The sequence below is a fragment of the Sparus aurata genome, chromosome 13, assembly GCF_900880675.1.
Source record: "Sparus aurata chromosome 13, fSpaAur1.1, whole genome shotgun sequence".
Taxonomy (NCBI): domain Eukaryota; kingdom Metazoa; phylum Chordata; class Actinopteri; order Spariformes; family Sparidae; genus Sparus; species Sparus aurata.
The window spans coordinates 8,366,460-8,389,785 of NC_044199.1; the positions used below are offsets into that span (position 1 = coordinate 8,366,460).

At 41.9% G+C, this 23,326-nt stretch overlaps 1 protein-coding gene across 6 annotated transcripts in view; it reads right to left on the reverse strand.

Moving 5' to 3' along the window:
* The window catches only part of LOC115593926 (glutamate receptor 3-like), an 85,752-nt gene that overhangs the window by 21,600 nt on the left and 40,826 nt on the right, over positions 1–23,326 (reverse strand). For all 6 annotated transcript variants that reach the window (XR_003986387.1, XM_030437622.1, XM_030437620.1 and 3 more), the window contains 7 exons: positions 12,392–12,445; positions 11,955–12,116; positions 11,397–11,564; positions 10,087–10,191; positions 7,100–7,207; positions 4,165–4,371; positions 1,833–2,206 (listed from right to left, as the gene is read on the reverse strand). Coding sequence is in view for 5 of the 6 variants with exons in the window: in XM_030437622.1 (XP_030293482.1) it covers positions 1,833–2,206; positions 4,165–4,371; positions 7,100–7,207; positions 10,087–10,191; positions 11,397–11,564; positions 11,955–12,116; positions 12,392–12,445 (1,178 nt within the window). In the remaining variant the exon portion in view is untranslated. The remainder of the gene's footprint in view (positions 1–1,832; positions 2,207–4,164; positions 4,372–7,099; positions 7,208–10,086; positions 10,192–11,396; positions 11,565–11,954; positions 12,117–12,391; positions 12,446–23,326) is intronic.

Here is a 23,326-nt window from a genome sequence, read left to right on the forward strand (position 1 = left end):
AACAGCTGAAATGCAATCTTTGAAGTTCCTTACGTGTACCTAAAGTTTCTGTTTTTGCCGCTGACAGACTCAGATTGGAGCGAAGGATCCCTACAGAGACATCTTTGTTAAATAATTAAAATCATCTATTTCAGACTCCATTTACTGACTCTATTCACACTCAAAAACAAAAAAAACATGGAGATGCACCAACTTGGTCTTGGTCGACATTTGGTCGGGGAGTCCGTCGTTTGCCGGATTTACAATCTTAGCTTAAAAGTGCCACAAAGAAGTGCTTACTGTGGACTTATTTTAAGGATTTAAGGATTACACTGCAACCATTGCAGGTATGTGGGTCAGCTGAGGTGATACTGAACCGAATCCAAAACGTTTGTTACCTAATAGTCATTTACTCACCAATATACGTATGAGCATACTTGAGATGAGTTCGTCTAAACATGGTTGAGCCAAAGTTGCGGGTTCTAGCCACAATAAGAAGAACTGGAGATTACGGTTAAGTGGGAATGCATTTCCTCTTCTGGTGACAGTAGTGACCTGGAAACTGCCCGTCAATGTCAGGGCTTTAGAGTGAAACGATAGAGTCAGCAGCTTCCATTCACTGTTTGTACTGTGTGGAGCCACAGCTCTGAGTATTCCAGCTTTCCACAAGCTGCTTCGCTCCCACTGCAGCACTGAGTTACATTGCTTTCAACTATAAACCTGCCTACCTGTCTGAGCATCAAAAGTGTAACCATCAGATGCAGCTGTCACCTGTCTCAGTCAGCTAGCTGGACAACTTACCACGCCGACATTCTGCGGAGAGGTTGAGAATCCAGTCATGGACAGTGAAGAGCTATTTAGATGCACCGATCACTCGCTGTGGCGAAATGAGGAACTGAGGAAATTAAAAGCTATCATTTGTGTTCAGGCTTCGGATGTTTTTGTGGCGATGATTTTTCTTGTTAAATGATCCTGTATATATTTAGTGCTGCGTCATTTCTATAAACTTTTTTCTTGCATATGTTTTGACCCTATCAATCAGATGTTTCTTCTTCATGAGTACTCATAAGAAAAGGGGTTGTTCTCTGTGGGAAAAAGAATAAAAACTTGCAGAATGCTGAATGTCCCACTATTAAAAACCCCACATTTTTCCATCAGCACATCATGAACCACTCCATTTGCTGTCTAATCCAAATCTATGAAACCTCTTCTCCTATTATCTGTCATTGCTCTTCAATCAGCGTCTCTCAAAATCGTCCAAAGTCGCAGAAGAAAACGACGACAGAGTCAAGAATCCTCGGAGAAAAAAGGTCAGGGATGCCACAACAGTGATGACTAGGAGATGGATGAATGAATAGAGGGGATGGGTGGATGACCGTTGTATTGGGAAAAATGCAGTTATGGTGCTGATGATCTTTTTTTTTTTTTTCCCGCACATAATACATTATATGCACCAAGTTGATGACCGTAAAATGGAACATGCAGCAAAAACACGGTAGCCCTCCAAGAGTCATGAAGAAGTCAAGCAGCTACTTTGAGTGAAATGTAATGACCCCTGTGCATTTTACAGCCCTCAGCATGGTGGATATAAGTTATTTTGTGGATGCAAAGCATCACTGCCAGCATGCAGCTTCAAAACAAATGGATGCACAGCGGAGTGAGGATTCAGAGAAAAGAAAATGGGAGGAAAGTGCAGTGAAGTGGAGCATGAGGTTGGGTGGACAGCAGCAAAGCTCAAAATAACCTATATGCACCATGGCAGGGTGGAGATGTATGTGTACGGGACTATAAAATGCAGAGAGATGACGAGGACAGCTGAGAGGTGATGGAAGAGTGGAAACACAACAACCAACCTTGGTGAGATATCGCATCCTTGCTGCATGAAGGCGCCCAGGGAGAACCACAGGCTATTAAAAATCCCAAAGTCGTTCGGAGGGTCTGGGGGGCTCTGAGGGTCTTTGACCTCATCGTTCTCGTCCAGATGCCACTCATAAGGGCTGAAGCGGCTCACCAGGAAGAGCACCACGCTCACGCCGATATAGGCAAAAACTATACACATCCAAATCTCGTACGCCAGTGGGTCCAGGAAGGAAAACACGCCCGGCTTGGACTTTTGAGGCTTCTTAATCATAATGGAGATGCCCAAGCTCATAAAGGGCTTCGAGAAGTCTATCACTTCTTCCCGCACCAACGTTATAGTTAGAGGAGCCACGGCTATGTCAGCTCTCTGTGAAAATGAAAACAGGCACAGAGGGAGTTAGTCTCACAGAAGAAATCATGAATAACCAACCAAAGTGTAAAATATTGATTTAATAAAGGAATTATTGATAAACCCAAAGTCAAACCAGAACTAAATCTAAGTCACACTGTCATATAACATAATGTCTCACACATACAAGGCCAGGCATTCAGTTTTTAAGTGCATCCATGGCCTACACAGATTGGACACACTGTTTCTGAATAGCAGACCTGGGAGAGGGAATCTGCCATTTGAAAATGAGTCACTCAGCATTTGTGTCGGCTAATGTCTTTGTCTCGATCCAAATCTCCTCCATGAATCAAGCAGAGGGTTGGAAGACTGAGGTGGAGGAGCCCGTTATGTAAGCGGTCCATGAAATGTGAATCAGCCTCGTTAAATGCACCTCCATTAGATCCTCTGCAACGCCTGACAGCCTCGTCAATTAGCATCTCACTGTGGTGACAGCGGGATTGTAACTGAACTTCGAAATTCGGAAATATTTAACACAAAGGATTCACGTCTTGGACAAAGCTAGGAGGAACCAGAGCAGCTGTCCAGTTTCCATCCTCGCTCATTTACATCTGAATTGCTGATTATTATAGCATTACTGGAGGGGGGGGGGGTCGTCTCTCTCTGTGTTAAGCTATTAATGCTGCGAGGGCTGCAGGATGGCAGAGCAGCCTATAAAATAGTCATAACCGCAGAAACTACAGGTGTAAATTGAGAAGCTGAAACGCGGTTTGCATGCAGATTTTTCTTCAGTCGGCTGTGTGCGAGATCTGACACATTATTCATTCGGCGGCCGAGGTCTCATAAAAGATGCAAATCATCTTGTTAGAGCCGGTTCAAGTGCGAGTGAGCCACAAGGTGCCTGATAAAAGCATTCCGGGCGGTTACACAGTTGACCGAGAGGTCTCCAAAACTCACTCAGCGCACTTTGGACAAAAGTGCACTTTTTTCCCTACATTTTAAATCGGATGCTTGTTTTATCTCTTTTTTTTAACATGACTGATTAACGTCATTATCTTTTAATTATCAGGTGCAACACAAGTACAAATGATGGTAAGGAGTATTTCATTGGGTTAGAGTGAATGCACAGAAATTGGATATTTTTCTAATCACTAATCTTTCTTTATGTGTGCTCGGTTTGAAAATGGACTAAGTGAGTTTTAAAAACCTCTCTTCTGTTCAAAGGACACTTCACGTCTAGGGATGCACCGATTTTGGAATTCTTGGCTGATACAATTAGTTCGATAGCAAAGCCGATGCCGTTGTAATTTTGTTATATATTATTTGGTTTTGTTCTTATTCTTTTATTTATTTATTTATCTACAACAAAACCAAATATGTCTTGCCAGAAAAAAACTATGAAATCTTCATTAAAAAAAAGAAAAAAAAAAAAGCTTTTTGGTCTTTTATCTTGCAGATTTCCCCTTCAAAGAGATTTCTGTTTCTGGTTACAAATAGGATCTTTTTTTGAAACAACAAGGTCAATTTTTCGGAGGAAACGTTTCCGTAACACACTTCAAAATAACAATCTCAGCCACTCAGTGACAAAAACAACCATTCTTTCACATCAAAAAGATTATTCGAACAATCTATCTTCCTACTGCTTCAGAAGTCTATACAACCACCTACTGAATGAGCAGTCCACAGTCAAGCAAAATGCTGGCAGGGATGTCACGAGCCAGCAGCTCATGAATGTGTAGTACGAAACTGATGTGAAACAACCGATAAACCTTGGCCACTGCCATCTTTAAATGTCGTCTTAACTGCGAAATGGCCGATAGCGGTCGACAAGCGGATATCGGCTGATGTTCAGCAGATAAATCGGTGCATCCCTATTCAAGACATTTACTTTCACAACAATGATACAAAAGTGTTACGTAGCATTAAATGACAAATTTTGAAAACGTATCTGCTACACGGGCAGACTTGACACTTACCCCATAAACCAGTTCACCCACCATCCCGTTCCACGTCTTGGTCTCCGGGTCTCTGGCTCCGTACTTCCCATCCGGAACTACTGACAGCTTATATTTTATCCCCACATGTTTTGCAATTTCAGAAGCTAAATCGACACAGTAGCCTTCATATCTGTCATTCCCATCCATCTGCATATAGTTTTTCTTGTACATCACATATGGAGCTTCCTGTTAATTAGACAGAATTTTGAGTACATTGTAATGACAGCACACATCCACAGTGGCCGGACCTCGAAGGGTCACACATGGCCTTGACTGGTACTGTAAGCATGCACGCATGCGGGAGTGACGAACACACAGACGCAGGGAGGAACGTAAAAAGACAAACAGAGCAGAAGCTAAAAGGATCTACACAGCATCAGTTACAGGCATGTCACTGAGGGACTTGACAAGACTAAAAAAGCGGGCCGCTGCAGGAGTAAATAGGCCAAATGGGCCAGCAGGGAGAGTTAAGCATCTAACACATATAAGAGGAGGCAAAGCAGGATGTCGGGACTCCCTCATGCTAACCTCATCCACGATCTAAATCTGTGGAAATGGGCGATAGGCGGGGGTTGCATGTGCTTTGCATCAGCGTGGCACGAGGAGGAGGACAAGCTGAATGGAGCACTTTTTCCAGTTCATAAAGTAAACGTCAGCGACAGCAGAGACATAAAAGACATCAAGCACATGGAGTTGAACCCTCACAGAAACATGTGAGCCACATCAGAAGGGTAAGTTGTATGACCGAATAAAGCGTCACACCGGTTCATTAATACTATGACAATAAAATAATCTGCTTGTTGTCTTGATTTTTACTGTCGGACTATTTCACATCACCTCTGTGCTTTGGATCTCAACACAGTATCATGTGATTCCTCCAGAAAGTAAAAACATGTTGTGCCATTAAGTTTCCGTCAGATGAGCCGATTTCACCTCATTCAACAACGATCATTTACTTTGTCAGACGGCATCAACATGTTTTTCAGAGGTTATCTCACTACAAAATAAAGCTGGGCAATATATAAATATCATATCTTCACCGTGATATGAGAATATATATCGTCTTTGGATATTGTCAGTTATGGAATGTAACTATGTACATTTACTCATGTACTATACGTTTTGAGGTATTTGTTTTGTACTTGATTACTTTATACTTCCACTCCACAACATCTTGCAGGCGAATATTGCACTCGATATAATATTGACCTCACTACAGTCTCCTGATAACTTTAGTTACTAGTAACTACGTATTCCTTTTGATTTAGAGCCAATATTTTGTTTGTTTGAGAGAAGATTTTTGTTAAATAGAATTTAATTTAATTTCTAGGCAATCAGATTTTAAAAAAGAGACAAAATGCTTAATATCAGATCTAAAAATCTCAGAAAATCAATTTTGTTCCTTAAGTACATTTAATTTAAGATACTTGAAGACTTTTACTGAAGTATTATTTGTATAGGTGAAATTGACTTTTACCAAAATGATATTTTAACACAATATCTTTACTTTTTACCCAAGTATGGGGTACTTTTGGGTACTGTTGTTATATTGTAAAGAGTTTTTTCCCCTGATTTTAAAGGCAGCCTTACAGTTCTACTTGTTAAAGTCATTTTATCCACATTACGGATGATTATTGATAAAAAATCTCATTGTGTTTGTATTTTATTCATCCTTATAATACTGTCGTGATAACAATATTGAGGCAGTTGGTAAAAAGAATTATGAAAATATCGAAATATGTGATTTTGTCCCCCAGTCCGTGCATTTATGAAGTGCTTAATATTATTTTGAGTCCAGATCGCCCAGCTCTACTACAATACAAGCCGTCATCAGAGGAGACTGCAGTGTGATGCGTTCACAGTCTCCGGCAGTTCGACTCCTTTTGCTGTTTGAACTTCTTTACCTCCTCTTCCTCTCTGCAGTCATGTGCAATGTTACAGAAGACACGAATGAAAGAGCAGCATCCCTGTAACAGGACGCCCTTTCATTGTGATACGTTTAAAGTTATGGGATGTAAGAAAAGCAACATGACGTTAATGACATGACTGATGCATCTAAAATAAGAGTCGTCTTTACTCAAACCAAAGGCATGCCTGACAGTGAGTACAAAATGCAATGACACTACTCTTCTGTTTTCCCTTCCACACCCTGATTACCGCTGCATTTCCTGCCTGCTCATGAGGATAATGAGTTCTCTAGACGTTGAAATGAGAATGTGTGACTATTACATTCTGAATTTGCCTAAGATGAAAACACAATAGGCAAAGTCAGAAGGAACGAGAGAGGCCATGGTTTTTAAATGTAAGATAAGGCGCACCTTATCTTACATTTAAAAGTGGCTGATGATGACTAACCTGCGATCACTCTACGTAACCTGATACACTGGGAGCACTGGTTTGGTAAAGATACTTACACTACAATTCAGTGCCAGAGTTTTAAGTTAAAGTCATTTTGAGGGATAAACAGCCAAAGGTTTGCAGCCTTCGGCTGTTTATGTCCTCCTTGTGCGCAGATCATTTCATGTCTCCAGTGAGACACGGCTGAGTCGCCCCGCCGCCGCTGACACTTTACTTCATGAGAGGGAAACACTCTTTACTTACGTATGCACTCAATGTGAATACGATGGTGTTAAAATCTCTACATCGCTTTTTATCGTTACCAAAGCCGTTATTGTGATGTCACTACTACAACAGCCCACTGTAATATAAAAAAACCAAAATGCTTTGGCACCCACACGGATACAGTTGAAACACTCTTTGTGAATCGACTGTTTCAACATGTAGTGAGTGGATGGAAAGCAACTGAAAAACAAAATAGTTCTACCCTCCCAGGACAGATTGCAACAATGGACACCTTGACCTTGAGTGGCAGAAATCTTAGAGTGAAACACTTAAAACCTGCTTGAGAGTGTACCATAATAGTAGTGACCACAATTGTTCGGTTTTCCACAGAAGAGGACTCGTTGGTGACCTGCTGATCCATAATATATACAAATTTTTCGTACTCATTCCAGTAGCCGATCTGAAAAGGACACAGAGGTTCAGAGTTATTACGGGAAGCACAGAGACAATCCTCACAGAAGAGCCTCCCAAGTGCGTGTGAGTTGGTCGGCTCCATCTGTACAGCAGGAGACAGTGTTGCTTTCGCCTGATGATGTACGGTTTTTATTAAAAAGCTTGTAGCGATGCTTCTAACTTCACCTGGGCTACACTTCAGCGGAGTAGGCGTGAGCTATTCCTGGCTCAGCAAATGTTCTCTTACATAACAGGAAAGCAGCACCAACACAGTCCTTGAAGACTGATAAAATTAATACCAGCAAGACAAACCTAATAGTCTAAATGTGCCTTATCTAGCCGGTGCAGTAGGTTGTTCTACTTTTCTATTAATACTACGCAGAGCACAGGCAGTATAATCGAACACAAAAACAAACACTGGCCTGTGTCTACTGAACCTGAGTTGATTCCAGTGGCTGCATTATGTTTATTTTCTGATACTCTCTGATGTATTCGGCCAAGAAGAAGTCGATGTCTCCCAGTCCTGATGGCTATCGTGCTCAGTACTCACTCCGTTATCACTGCAGAGTGTCTCGCAGTGAGTTTGGATGTGCGGGGCCGCTGTGACATTTGTCGCCTTGTGAGCTGAACTATGCGGACAGTATGGGGCCGCCTCCTTTTAGTGCCTGCCTTTGCGGGGACCTTGGCAGAGTTCAGGGTCGGGGAGCTAGCCAAGCCACAGCATTGCGGGTCTGCGTATACTTGTACGTGTGTGTTTACAGACAGCTTTGTTTTTGCCTTTGGCCTGTCGAATGACGGCAGAGCACTGAGGATTTGTGTGGGTGCAGAGAGAGACTCCGCAGCAGTATCTGGAGATAAATCAGTGCCAAAGTTATTGTTTTCTGCTTTAAATTCATTTGTTTATAGTTTGTTTTAGTATTCATTGTTGGAAAAATGTTGGACACATGATATCAGAGAGCAATGTTTTGCAAGATTATGACTAGGGGTGTGCCAAAATATCGATACTACAATATATCGCAATATTTTGTCTTGAGGTACGTTATCGATACACTTTTTGCCAAATATCGATATTAAAAAATGTGAAAAAAAAAAAAAAAACACAACTTTTTTTTTTTGGCCCACCACCACCACCCCTCTTCGGAGGACAGCTTTATCTTTATTCAAACATAGGTATACAACCAAATACAATTTTAAAAATGGTTTAAGTAGCTCTGAAACCCACACATATAGATATTTAATGATAGTTGTAGTCAGTGTGTGTGTTAAGAAGAGACACTGTGCAATATACTCTTTGTTTACTTGGCTGTCATTCATGTGAAATTGATTGACAATGTTTTGTCAGATATCGTGATGTATCGTGGATGAAATTTCTTGCAATATATCGATAATCGCAGAATCGCTGTATCGTGATATTATCGTTATCGTGGGCAAAATATCGTGATAGTATCGTATCGCGAGGTACCTGGTGATAACCAGCCCTAATTATGAGTGTCGGCTAATCTGACTTTCTGACTACACCTTAAGTGAAGAGAATCGGCCCTGGTCTGACTCCCTGGCATGTTCTAATCCCTACATTGATTTCTGAATCTACAAAATGCTTAATCCCCACAGACTTTTAACGGTCTGAGCGGTGGGTCAGTGGCGATGTACTCTGCTAACTGTAGCTTTGAAGCCACTCAGGGGACAGACGATTCTTTGTTAGTGGTACTGAAGAAGATGCCGTGATGATTCAGTTGCTAAACTAACAGACAGGGACATGAACTTCAGCTGTCAGCTAACTAGCTAAATTACTCCTCCGGGTGAGTGCACTTGTACCCCAGTTGATGTCTGTTTGCTCGCTCATTTAACAAGCCAAGGCGCAAGAAAATGAGTGTGTCCATGCTCGTAAACAAAATCTGAGTGTAGATGAGGGCCAAAGTGTTCTACATCTCAAAGTCTTAAGCTCTCTGTCTTCTGTCTGTGGATAAGGCTGATGTGAAGTCAAATATAGTGTTAAGTAACTTGTTCTCATTGGCTGTATGACCAAAAATATCCATTTAGTCCCTTTTGGATGCTGATTTCTTTTAAAGAGGACACAGGACATTACAGGAAGCTGTAAAACCTGCCTCACAAGGGCTTTCTAACCCATCCAGCAGCTTCATTACAGAGAGGTTTCATCAAGACTTCTACTACAAACAAGAATTTAAAGGCCATGTCAGGGGAGTTCCTTAAGGGAAACACTGAAAATTCAACATATTTAAATATACAATACATATACACAGAATATATGCTACTTATAGTCTTGCAGAGTGAGCCCGTGACTTAATCTTTGCTTGTTGCCATCTGGTTAGACTTCATATCCACATTTTAAAGTTGGAATCACACGGCAGCTCCTTTGGAAACAGCACATGTTGAATGATTGACTGTGTCTTAATGAGCGTGACGGGATAAATAAGCCCTGCATTAGCTACACGATGCCTCATTTTTGAGCTACAACATTAAGTTAGAAATACACGTTCATGGTGTTTCTGGGCTCTACATGCTTTCATCTAAACTACCCCTGCCTGAAAGTTTGCAGATTTGCTTTGCATCCATCTGCAGGGCTCGACCGACTCCCTGTGAATGTTTTCCCGATTAAAACTCTCAGAGGGAACGTCTGCTTGCACAATTTGGGCTGGCATTTTGCAGGACTGTGCTGTTAGCAGCTTCGTTCAAAAATCCGAATCATCCGTGCTGCGACCAAGTACAAACCACATCACAGAGCTGAAACTGAAACTGTATTTATGTTAGTGAAATCAAAAATATACACTGCTTGTATCTTTATCATATGCTAATCCTGGTTAGAGTATTTCATTACACGTTAATTCAATTATGGAAAGATGTTTCCAAGGCTACAGTATCACTTACCTTCCTGGGGCCTCCGGTTTTCATCTCATACACATCAATTGTGTAATTAGCTCGTCGGCCAAATGTGTCAAACTGGATGTTCCCTGTCATACCTTGTACTTGGACCTGCCAGGCACCAAGAAAAAGAAAGATAACACCTGCTCCTGATATACAGCAAGAGAGCAAACGTTACATTAAAAACTCATTTCAATTGTAAACAATCTGTAGAAATGTACATGTACAAATCACTTTTTTTACTAGCCAGATGTGAGTGAGCTGTAACATGAAATGGAATTTAAGACTTTGTCTGTCTCTCTCAGCTTCCTGTACAAGCCTGTGACATTCTGTTTAAGTCATTTAATGCTGCTGGACTGTGGATTTTCTTGTGACAGTCTGAAGGCTGTGACTTTATGCACGTTCTCGAGCCCCTCTACCACTCTGCTAATAGAGAGCAGCAGTAGGCCGAGCTAACATTTAGAAAAATGCCGTCTGCCAAGTTCCTTTAATACACGGTGGCCACAGTTCACTCAGACATTTTGGTTTTCCAGGTGTGTATGTTAACTCTCAAAGACCTAGACAGCTGACAGCAATTGCTAATTCTTTTCATATGAAAAATGGAAAAAGGAGTTCTGTAGTGAACGCCTTTACACTGTCAGGTTCGCAATATTGATTCGTCAAGGGAAAACCCAAGTAGTTTCTCCCTTCGGGCCAACAGGCGATAAGCGTCACCAAGCTACTTTTTTTGTTCGTGTGCAAAAATTAAAAAAAAATATAAAATCTCTGAAATACGCTACATGGTCAGTAAATGAAATATAGCATTACACCTGCCTTTCACTGCCTAGGATATAAAGTAAATGGCTGTTACTTGCTTGGGAGAGGTCAGATGTACACAAAAATTCATAATAAAGTCGACAGCATTAGGTTTTTATATTCCTGATCTACTCCTGGACCAATCATATCAATGTGGAGGAGGACGGGTTTTTGAAGAAACATTGAGGCAAAGAGATTATCAGGTCAGAATAAACAAGTTTTCTCATATCTAGACGTGTGATATGGGATGAAATACGGTGCATTTTTAACAAATGATGGTTTTAAATGACTAAATTCATAAGTTATGGTTTGTAAAGTTTTGGCTAAGCGACCCTTCCAGATTAAATAAGAAATCTCAAAGAGGATGGAAGAAGAAAAAAAGGACAAACTTGATAATTGTAGTTCAGTATCGTAAAAAGATAGAATCAATAACTTATGAGGTGACGAGAGAGACTGAACTATAGAGTAAATAAAATAAAAGGCAGAGCTCTTTACAGAGACAGCGACACCCTCAGTCCTACCATTTTCAGGGCTCTCTCTATGTCAATGCCTTGGCTCCAGGGCACAGCGGGGTTGGCGAGGCAGTCGCCCGCACTCCCCCTGCGGGACACGTCCACGCGCTGACGCCGAAGGTACCGGAAGGCTTCGGCGATCACGAGGATGGCATCGTGGGTCAGTGCTGACGTGTACTGAAACAAAAAGCCACAGCAAACCACAGTCAGGCACCACTGTCATCATGCAGACCCGACTGCTATCACAGCAAGGTTATTATCTCCACAGCAGTGCTCGGCGTACACAGACGACAGTGCTGCTGATGTAAAAAGCAAGAAAATCAAAGCCTCGTGTCGTGATTGACATAAAAATTGCGCGGGGATGAAAGCAGCCTCTTTTCAAGGACACGCAGGTGACAAGTTATTTAGGCAACGTCTTGCTGAAAAAGATTCAGCCTGACACGTTTTCTCTGGTTTCAGCAGAGTTACTAACTTGAAAACTCAGAGGAAGAGGAGGGAGAGACGAGGTATCTTTGAAGATGTTCAATCAAAATGCAGAGGCGGCATCGGCAGCTTTGCCTCGCTGACCTTCAGTGGAGTGTTTTTGGCCTCTGGAAATTCTCTTTCATCCAGGCGCTCCCAGCGCTGGAGGAACTGCTGGACGATGGGGCTGTCTGGGTTGATGATCTGGAAGCCTGTGATGTTGGCTCCACCCGAGAAGACCCTGTCCAGGCTCATGTTGGAAAAACCCTGAGAGCAAAGAGCACAAGTGGTTAGCGGTGGAGCGAGGGATCATTAGCGGCGTAGAAAAAAAAAAAAAAACATTTTGAAAACTGCCTCAGCTTCTCATCACTGGCTTATTTCTTAGTTCAGTTTGACACTGCTCTGCGTATCGACAGGCTCGACTACTCTGCCCAGAGTGTTGCATTTCTTTGCACTGCGTTGCATCACGCTGAGCTGTGTTGTTGCTGGCTTTTCCATTATACTGAGTTGTGTTGGATAGTTTCACGCTGCGAGCTCCTTACCAGGTTGGCGAGGATGTAGTGGTATCCTCTGCTGTTTTTTCCCGAGGTCACCACCTACAAGTCAGCCGCAGGAGGAGGAGACACACAGTGAGTCACATCGCATAACATCGGGAACATTAAGAGGGCCGAGATGCAGCAATGACAAAGACCTTCACTTTCATAGCACGGAGTAGTCGTCAGAGAGAGTGAGAGAGAGAAAGAAAGAGAGGAAGAAAGGAAGAGGGAGACGTTCCAGAGCGACATTTGCAAGGGCGAGAGGGAGCTTGTGAGCACATTTGTACACTTGTGTGTGTGCGTGTGTGTGTTTATGCGAGACACGCAGAGAGAGGAGAGAAACTGTGATGACAGCGCTTGTTCTTTTTCATTAACTTCAACGTGCAAAATAAGGTCAAGGCTCCGGCAAAAACTCCCTTCTCCCTCTGCAGCCGCCTGCGCTCCACAGTCTGCCTCGCCCTGATCCGCACGTCTCTGTCGCACACTAGACTTAATTAAACCCAAAACGTTGTGCAGCACCTGTCTGAGCGAGCAGACGCAGAGAGGAGCTGCACTCGCATGATACCTTTAAACTTCTTCTTCTTCTTCTTCTTCTTCTTCTTCTTCTTCGCCCGCCAAACCTCTCTACTCTCTCTTCACGCACTCGCCTTCTCTCTCCATATCTCCCCTCGGTTCCTGATTCTCCATCGCAGTGTACGAAGCTTCAAAAAGACACTGTGGGGGTGGATGGTTGTGTGTGTGTGTGTGTGTGTGTGTGTGTGTGTTTTTTTCCCTGTCTTTTCACTTTCTGCACTCCTACACAGTTTTGATAAGTATACTCAGGCACTGAAATCATCTAAATGTTAAATGGCCACAGTGATAGTGATATCATGTTGGAGGGATTTTATGGAGGACTTGAATATAGATGACAAAATTTTACACCAAAACTGAAAGTGAAATGCATCCATGTGGTGTATTTGTAGTACTATTTCCACATTTTTCTTTTTCGGGCTGGGATATATATAAACAATATATAGTGATACAAGACTGTTTATTGTTCTAGATTCTGGATATCGCTGTATTGTGATAAGGCACAAGTGTTTCAAAAGCTGCATTACAGTAAAGTGATGTCACTTTCTGAATTCTACTTGTTCTAACACTCGCCTTTACCCACTTAGCCATCATATACACATTGCTGATACTGATCTAATATCTAATATTGTCTAAATAATACTAATGTGGAGGTATTGAAATTTGATTTTGTTATTCTGTCATATTATTTTAAAGCTGGGATGGCCAAACTTAATGGGTCGAACCAGAAACAAGCACCTACTGTATTATATCGCTTTGTTAAAATGCAAAATGTTACTAAGATCCCAAGGTCCCCTAACTAACTTCCATACTGTGCAAAGAATCAATCTACCCGCCACGCAATGGTTAAATATTCATCAAAATATAAATTATAAAAATGTAATTGATAAAGATATTTAAAAAATATTAATACAAAGGTATTGTTCATATCTAAAAAGCATTTTACATCACAAAAATGAAAGAGCATCAATATTATCAAATCTTTTAAATTACTTTCTGGCTGGAAACACACTGGCGGGCCAACTTTGGGTCCGCCCTGTCTTAAAGTGTACTATGAAGTACTACTGCATGTAATCTAGTTTCAGTGACGTCACTCAGTGGCAGTTGCATTGTGGGTAATGTGGGCGCCATGTTTTCACCTTTTAACCTTTGCACTCCTGTAACGCCGTTGGACTCATTATGGACCGTTTAAAAAGAACGGATCCAAATCGATACAGCGGAACCAGCGATCACCCCTTTTTAATCCACACATTCATTACCCACAATGCAACTTTTTTGCCTGAGTGGCATCACTGGAGGCAAATTTATCAGATTACACGCCGCTCCCTCTGAAACCACAAAAGGTTTTTTTTACTAACCTTTGTGTTACCCTTCAAGGCCATATCACCCAGCACCAGCCTGATCTAATAATACTATAATACTGTCACACCTGTACTTTCATCATTCACACCTGTCCCACACTTTAAAACCCTTCGCTCGCTCCCGCCTCATTGTCCTGTAATTGTCTCCTGAGAGGGGACGTCCTTGATGCTCCAAGGTTGGCCCTCCACGACCGGCTTACACAGTCTCAGAAGTTTCAACAATAAATCTAATTACCTTCCTTGCAAATGTGAAAATAATTTCATTTTGTTCGCCAGTTCCTGGAAGCATTTTTTCTGCTCTTTGTCTTTCAACATGCCGCGGAAAAAAAGCTGTGCGTTTTGCCACTCAGCCGTGCGAGAGGGGAGCCGCAGTGACCCAAGTGTAAAGAACATGGCGTGCACTTAATGAAGCCGCAGCGCCTGGAGTGACGCGGCTGCGAACTCCCGCTCGTCACCAGCGCGGTCGGGCAGGAAGCACGAGACTTCACACTTCTACGCGAGCATCTAAAACTGACACCTCAGCTGCTGTTTCCGACTAGGAAATAATCAACTGTAAACATCTACTGCTTACTGTAGCGACAAGGAACGCACACACAAATATTACTGAGGGGTTGTTTCTTTTTTTTTTTCGAGCTCTCTGCGGGAGAGGAACAGAACAAGAGAGGTAGATATTACAGCGAACGCAAATGCAGCTCATAAACACAAGGTGCGATTCTTGGTTTGTTAAACTACTTATCGTTCAACGCTGCAAGCTTCTAACAGCCATTATTCAGATATTTCATCTAAAATGGTTACATCGCCTCACAGTCATCCACTGTTTGTTTGTTTTTTTTTTACCTCCATCCACATTTCATAGATAAATTCACCACTTGGCTTGTGTGTCAAGTATTTCTGTTCAAGACAATCTGGAAATGTTTTGACTTGCATGAAATGGAAAAAAAAAAAAAGAAAATCCCCTGGCAGCTGCATTGGTAGTCATCGAGTTGGCAGTGAGCACAGAGGCTGACATCTCTTCTAAAGTTGGGAAATCTGGCTGGTTATTCAGAAAAAAAAGGGATGATTCCGGGAGGCGATTCTTGTTTTTGCATGTACACAGTCGCTCTGTGAGGCAGGCTGCGAAACACATAAATCAACTCAGATTTACCGCAAATGGCCGACTTAAATAACAATTTCCGTTTCCATCATTCCTGCCACTAAAAAACATTCAAACATCAGCTGTGAATTGAATTCAACTAAAAAGCAACTGAAAAAAGTCACTAATTTTTTGCATTTCTTTGTTCTGTAGGCACTAAAAATTAAAGGCTAGTAAATTTAAACGTCTGAACTGTATTCAGAAACTGTGCCTTAAATCGAGCTATCAGGACGTCCGTAATGTTGTGATGTCACAACTATAGAACCTCAACAATGCCCCCGGCATGGCTGTGGTTGCAAAAAAAACGACTGATGTGGAAACACTGTGGCTACTGCCTGCTCTGGTCCGTGAGAGCCGACCAATCAGAGCAGACTGGGCATTTCTGGAGGGTGGCCTTAGGGCCCTGAAACACTAAGCTGATGGTCAATATTCGGGTATTTGAGCGTCTTTGGCTCTTGTTTTTTGCTGTGTGTCCCACCCCGTTGGCAATTGACAACCCTTGTCTGCAGCTTTTTGGTTGACTGAGCACATTGACTCGGCAGCGGAGCCCGTTGGTGAGGGAAATCAGTCTGATAGACTGAGAAAAGAAACATAAAAAAGGGAAGAGAAGCCCCTTGAGCCTGTTGCTGTAGTTTACATGATTTCACCCATTTAACGAGCTTTCTCCTTTTCTCCCCCCACTAGTTCCATTTGCAACTTTTAATCAGACAATTAGAAGTTGCTGTATTAGCAAGAGTGGTGTCAAAATGATCCTGAGTCTTCCAGTTTTCCTTTTTAGAATGATGTTGATGATGGTGTCCAGCTCAATACCGACTACTGCTACCCAGTGCTATGGAGTGCTGGCTACAGAGGCAGGCACACAAACAGAGCATTCAGACAGATGGTGAATAGAGGTGCTGCAGCAACGTGCAGTAAAAGCAAAATTAAGTATTTTTTGAACGATAAAACGTGTTAAGATTTTCGAGTCAGCACCCAAAATAAAAGTAAGAACCTGAAAATGAGCATATATGGGACCTTGAAGAAAATATGACCAGCTGTCAGACTCCTCTGAAGTCATGCGTTTGAATCATTCTGTTCAGTAAACTCACCGAAAAGAAACCAAATAAGAAAAATTCGGATTTCTTTTGAGTATAAATAAACAGGCTTCATGCCGGGAGAGATTTTTCTGCCGTTAACCTCCTGGAAAAGGCACCCCTGAAAATGTTGTGAAGACCGCAGCGGTCGGGTGCTACACATGTTCTCATAACGTTTAATTTTATTTGGCTTGCTGTGGGATTTGCTCTTTCCCTGCTGACAGCGCTGCTCTGAAATGTAGCATCTGGGCATAACAAATATTTTTAGGATCCTGATGCTCCAGTTTCATGGTCCCCTGGGATAATCGCTTTTTGTGAGTCTGTGAAACCACCAGGAACCTGGATGAGGTCAGGCACTACCGTCACTGAGATGCTTTCATTGTCACAGGCCTCATATCTTCCTCTGACAAAATCCATTTCTCACAAAACAGCTTCTTCAAACAGCTCGGGGGGGAAAAGAAGACCTACGGCCTGTAAGCGAGAGGGAACCTGCAGCACCGATTGTACTGACTGGCTCCTGCATTTTTAATGCTCATTGAATGGAAAGGATAGTCTGGGTGCCACGGCCAGTCAACTGTTTTCTACAGTTAATGTTCTCATCTGGCAACAGACCAAAGCTTTGAGGAGTCCGATCAAGGAGGCTGAATCATATAAACAACGACTCTTAAAAGTTAGTATGGGCTGAGGACTACTGGTATCGATATATTTTCAAGTTAAAGGTACCCTGTGGAGTTTCTGACCACTCGTATATTTGTTTCTACATTGCTCACACGGGAGCTTTGGACCAGGATGGGCTGGGGCTAGCTGGTTAGCATGCTAACTTACGTAAAAACCTCTGCAACAAGAACACACAGATGTCTCAACGTCAAAATGCTCTTTCTTTCTGTTGAACAAAAAATCATACTTATTGCACCTCTAAATATGAATACATCAATGAATACATAATACATGCATTAATTAATTTATGCACATAATTTGCCAAGTAATTACTCACAATATTGTACTTGTTAAACCGCTACACTGATGTCGTGGATTAAAATGTACAATATTTGTCTCCAAAATGTGAGCAGGAGAAAAAAAAAAGAAAACGCAACAATAGTGTAAATCCCTCAAAACTGCAATTAAGTACAATACTTGCCAGTTGATGCCAATAAGGCGCCAACGAATAAAGTGATGAGCCATCTGAGGTAAGGAAGAGAACGTCTGCAAACCAGCAGACACACATGTAAAGATGGAGTTTTAAAAATACTGAAAAATATCACTTTTGCAGATGAATTGGTGAGAAAGGATATGAATTCAACATCTTTGTTAGTCCCCAAGGATAAATATTACACAAAGAAAATAAACATACCTTAAACATAACTCCACAGGGCATTTTTAAAAGTCTGTATGCTAAGCTAAGCTAACTGGCTTAAATGCCTAAATTGAAACCACAACTCAAAACTGTTACTCTCTTTAAACTCGGACCCCATCAAATGAATCACAGCTAACAGACGGATGAAGCCAGCTCACGGCTCATCTAAACATCAGTGTTCGCCTCTTTGTAAAGGACAAAATCCGAAATATGAGGCCATCTCCCAGTGCTGTCACTTCAGAACACAGGCGGAGTGAGCTGTCTCTAGTCTCAATTATCTTTATTTGTCCGTCCTCCGGGCTCCTCCTGCCCTCCTGTCTGGACGAGCAGGTCTGCGCTTTGCCGTTTGAAGCAGGCCTGAGCCGGTCCGAGCTGCAGGACGATCAGCCTAAATATTCCTGCGGGAATCGGCTCTAATTAAGCAGACTGGAGCCACGGTCCTGTGCAGAGCTGGATGTCTGCCCAAGTGCCTTCAAGAGGATTTGACTCTCTTTCCACTGATGGAGGCTTCTCTTTGTTACAGTGATTTGTCATCTGCCTTCCTCAGAACTGGAACGGGCATCCTAAGGTTGATAACTGTCCCTTTTCACCAGTCAACTAATTATTGTCACGCTACTCGGAACGGGGCAAAATGTGAGGAGGGATTAAACTGTCAGAGAAGAGCATTAAAGAAATGAAAATATAGCCCAGGAAGGACATGGCTGTATATCAGTCGAATGTTACTACAAAGGCCCTGTTCTTCACCACAAAGCAGAGTGTTTGAGTGGAAAGTAGTTGTGCCTCATTAAGAAGATCGTCTCCCTTTATGCCTGCAGGCACATTAAAAACGATACGCACAAAAATGTTGACAGATTTTGAAACATGGAAAACACTGCGTGGCCTTGCTCCTTTCTAGACTTTAAGTTCAAGGTTTTAATATCTGAATTTTTATGACATGGAAAAACATGACCCTTGTCCGATAATGAATTCATTCTGTACCATACAAGCACGTAAATGTACCGCTTTTTGGTCCAGAGATGGTCGTTTCTTCCGCTCGCGGCAGCCGTCAGCGACACACTTCTGAACTTCACACAGTCCTCTTATTGAATGCCAATTTCGACAAAATAAAAAATGTGTGTGAAGTTGCAATGTCCTTACTTACTATCCTCGTTGCAGCTGCGCATCTGCCAACTCTCCTGCTCGCATGTGTTTGATGTTGTTTTTCATTTTCGGGTTGCTTTTAACTCAGACTTCTCTGGGGCTTCCTTTGGATGCCTGCATGGGCTACAAAGAAGACTGTACCTCTTTTCCAGTCAATGCTTTTCCCTTTTTTTTTTCCAGGAGCAATGTTTTCTACTTCATAGTGAGAAAAAGGATATTAAGCACAGATAGTTGTACTGTTATTGTGGTTTATTTACAGGGCGTTGGAGTTTAACCTGCACACTGGTTCAAGTTGAGTTTGGTTGAGGTCTCATATTCTGTATGCATCCGATGGTAAATTAGCAAGAAAAGCTTTAATAAGAAAAACAACAAGAATAATAAAATGTATATGTTCTCTAATATGAACATTCATCATACATTACTGTAGTACAGCCTGACTTAACGATCCCTGGTCTTTAGTTTGTTGCCATTTCATAGCATTTGTGTCGAGTACACTGTTCACCTTAAAATGATTCATGATACATAATACACTGCATGTAGCTATAAAGCTCAACAAATGCACTGAAGGTGTTTCGAACCTCATAAAATATAAGAAGAAACCTTTATTGAGTCTTTTGAAAACGGCATATTTTGCATAATTGTATTCTTCTCCTCTTTCATTGATGCTGTGCTGACCTTTTCAGCACATTACAGCCACCAAACGACTCTTACTCACTCCTGCCCCTCGGCAGCCTGCAAACAAGTGCATCATGTCAACCTCACTGTACTCATCGCGGGCATTTGAATCATCTCGCTAAACATGAAATAAAAACAATACAAGGACTGTCCACTTCGATCCAGACTGAAATGTATCAACGACTTCAAGATGGATGCCATAAGATCCTGTACAGAAAAATAGATCCTAATGACTCTATCCCTTTTCATCTTCCGCCTGTGAGTGAAATTCTCAAATGTCCCTTCTTATTTTGATATGTCGTTCTTGCGTATGAAACTAAACAATATAGATACAACATTATTATTTATGTAAAGTGAAAGCTTGTGTCTGTTGGCTTCAGGCATGAGCTCTGTCTTAGGATAATCATCCGGTTGCACAGTATGAATGGATGCAGTGTCCCGTGAAAAATAACATAACAGGAACTCAGTTGAGGAGTTCATCCTGAAGGGGGTTTGTGAAGACTTTTCTGTGTATATATTATGTTCTGAAAATAGGTTGATGACACACAACATAGGTTGAAGTGTATAGGAAGTTTCATGTTTATCCTGAGGTGGAAGTGGAGATGATGGGAATGTTGAGTGAGATCACATGTAATCTTGTCACTGCTACAATGTATGAGTATGGTTTTCTGCTACTATAAAGGATGAGTAGAGACTGCCTCTCTTCAGTCATCATCTGTGCGCTGCTGCTGTGCGAGTCTTGCTTGCAAGCAATAAACAACCTCTAGAAAAGAAATATTGCGTCAAACTTGGTGTTTTGACCAACTCTCATCTGTGTTCACCTTTGTGATTTTAAGTGAAATGTCTTGAACTCTTCGGCATTGATTGCTACGTAATCCGGTGCAGACTTCAAGGTCTTTCGGAGGATGAATATGGATTATTTTGTTGGTTTCTTAAAGGACAAGTTCACCCAAAAATGTAAATTCAGTCAACAACTGACGTAGAAGCGTCTGAAAGAAAACGCAAAATGGCTCTGCACAGCTCATAATCCAAGTCTCCAGAGGCCCTGAGATCTCAAAGTGATTTGAAAAGACATTATTTACACCTTTTCACCTAGTCGCTAACCTAAAAGCGTTAGCACCCTGTCTGCATCCCACAACGCAGGTGTAAATGGGATCTTTTCAAATTCTCAAAATAAAATCATCATAGGATCTCGGGGCTTCCCAGGACTTTGATTACACCAGGCGTGTTGTATGAAGCAATTTTATGTCTTTTTGAGTTGTTTTTTGATACATTTCAAAACAAGTCCCCATCTGCTTCAGCTGTTTAGGAGAATACCGTAATGCTGTTTTGCAGCAGAGCACCAGAAATGTTTCGTGGACTACAAAACTTCTCACGACTTTCCATCAGCATGAGGGTGAGTAGATGATGACTGAATTTTAAATTTTTGGGCGAACTTATCCTTTAACCTTTATTTGCATCTAGCAAGACCAGCAGGTGATTTCAATTTCCCTGCTGCTTTGGCTCAGGACCAAATACTTCCAAAACTAATTATATTCAAATCAGCCTCTGCTGCACTGAGTGAAGTGCTAATTAGCAAATGTTAGTTTGCTAATAATCTAAATGTTGATGGTGAACATGCCAAATTCCTCACACCGGCAGAGGCATGGATGTAGTCTTAGGCTTGTTTAAACATACTTTATGTTTGGGACAAGACAAACACATAACTCACATTTATAGCTAAAAATATATCCCCTTAGAGAAAATAGTTACGCTACAGAAACTACTTCTTAATGTCACGCCTTTAAAACCAATGCCCACGCAAAAGCAGCAGACAAAACTACAATTCACACACAGGATTAAATAACATCCACACAGATGTAATCTCATCCCAGAACAGCATCTTGTTTTACTATGCTGCTGGCGTAGTGTGGAATTCCAGTGCACCTCTGGGTGTTCAGCACTTCTCCTATTTCCCTCCACAGTACCAGACAGGGAGACTCACACTACATGGCTCAATTCCCACAAGCTCCCTGTCTTTCCAGTCTTTTCTTTTTTTTCCTCCTGTCTGACTCTTTTTCTCTCTGTCTGTCCGCTGTGCAGGAGGAGGCTGGAGGTGACTGCTCCTCTGGCAGCGCTTATAAATCCGCTGTGCTTCTATTATTGATGAGAAGCCTTAAAGGTGTTTATCGCTCCGTCTTTACTTTACTGAAGGGATGAGCAGACTGATACTTTTAAAGTCGGCGAGAGCCGGCAGAGGAGCAAAAATAGAAAATAAATAAAAAGACTCACAGTGCATTTATCAACAGCCTTAGGAGTGAAAATACCCTGATGACAAAAACATAAAGCACAAAATGAGTGATCAGTGTCATATAAATGAATTTATAATGAAGAGATATGGGCTTGAATGTAGGCATAATAAAGATTTTGATTATTATCTTGCAGACTACAGAGTTTATGATGACACCGGTTACAAAATAAATCATGTCCACAATGGTTGCTTTCTGATGCCTGACGGATGCCGGTTGTGTTTGCTCACTCCTGCCTTTGTGAGAGATCTTCCCTCAGGCTAGGAGGGTAGGCTATTTATAGTAGGCTCATTGTTGTTGCTGTTATGGGACAGTGTGTCCTACTTACACCGGGAGCCGATATTACATTAAAGCAAGTGTTGATGTCACAGCTCATATAAGGAATGGTTCCTGAGAGACGGGCGCATGTCTTGCCATTCTCAAACATCTGGGGAGACACTCCTCTGACAGACGCTGCCGGCGAGGCCACCATTCACATTAATCGGCCCCAGTAAAGGGATTAGGATCGGATCGGCCTGACATGACACCCAGTGACACCATTACGTGATCGGGTAACTTCTAACAATCTAATATGGAGGGAATTTGGGAACATTTGAAGAAAGCCTGAGCGTTAACGAGAAGAGCAGAGAAAAAAGCACACTTCTCTTAATTAATGAAAATGCTCCATGCTGTCATTAAAAATATTCCCCCGCGTCAAAGGAAATCAAGACGGATCTGCAGTGAAGGTCAGGGTGAAACTCATAAGGCCGGCAATAATGAAGATCATTATGCGGAGGGCAGAAGCCTTTGCACACAAATATCTCAGCAAAGAACAGAAGGTTAAGATGTGCTCCGGATTAATGGTTCAAATGAGCGCACACACAAAACAGACTATCCTCGGGGGCTTAACTGTTTTTCTAACACGTTACTCCACCGTGCAGCCGTTTACAGTAGATTGCAGTAACACAAACTGAAGGGAAACACAAAGCTTTTAGCTGTCGAATTGGTCACGTTTTATTTGTAACACGTCCTCAGAACCTAAACAACACGACTGGTCATTTGTCTGTGACAAACAAAACCAACACAATGAAAGTTTTTTAGCCCCTCCACTAGACTGAGAGCCAGGTGCTCAAAGTTTGATTCAGCATGACTAAGCACCACACAGCCATGAATTGGATGTAGGATTGTAACTGGTGATGTTGTTTACACGAACGAACACGAACATTAAAGGTGATATTGATAACATTTTTACGCAGACGATTCATTTTTGTTGAAATGTTGCATTGACAGAGCTTGTAGAAAGGTGCAGAATAAAGGTATCCTTAAAAACATTTATATTGTGAATGGTAGCCAGACATAAAGGGGCTGA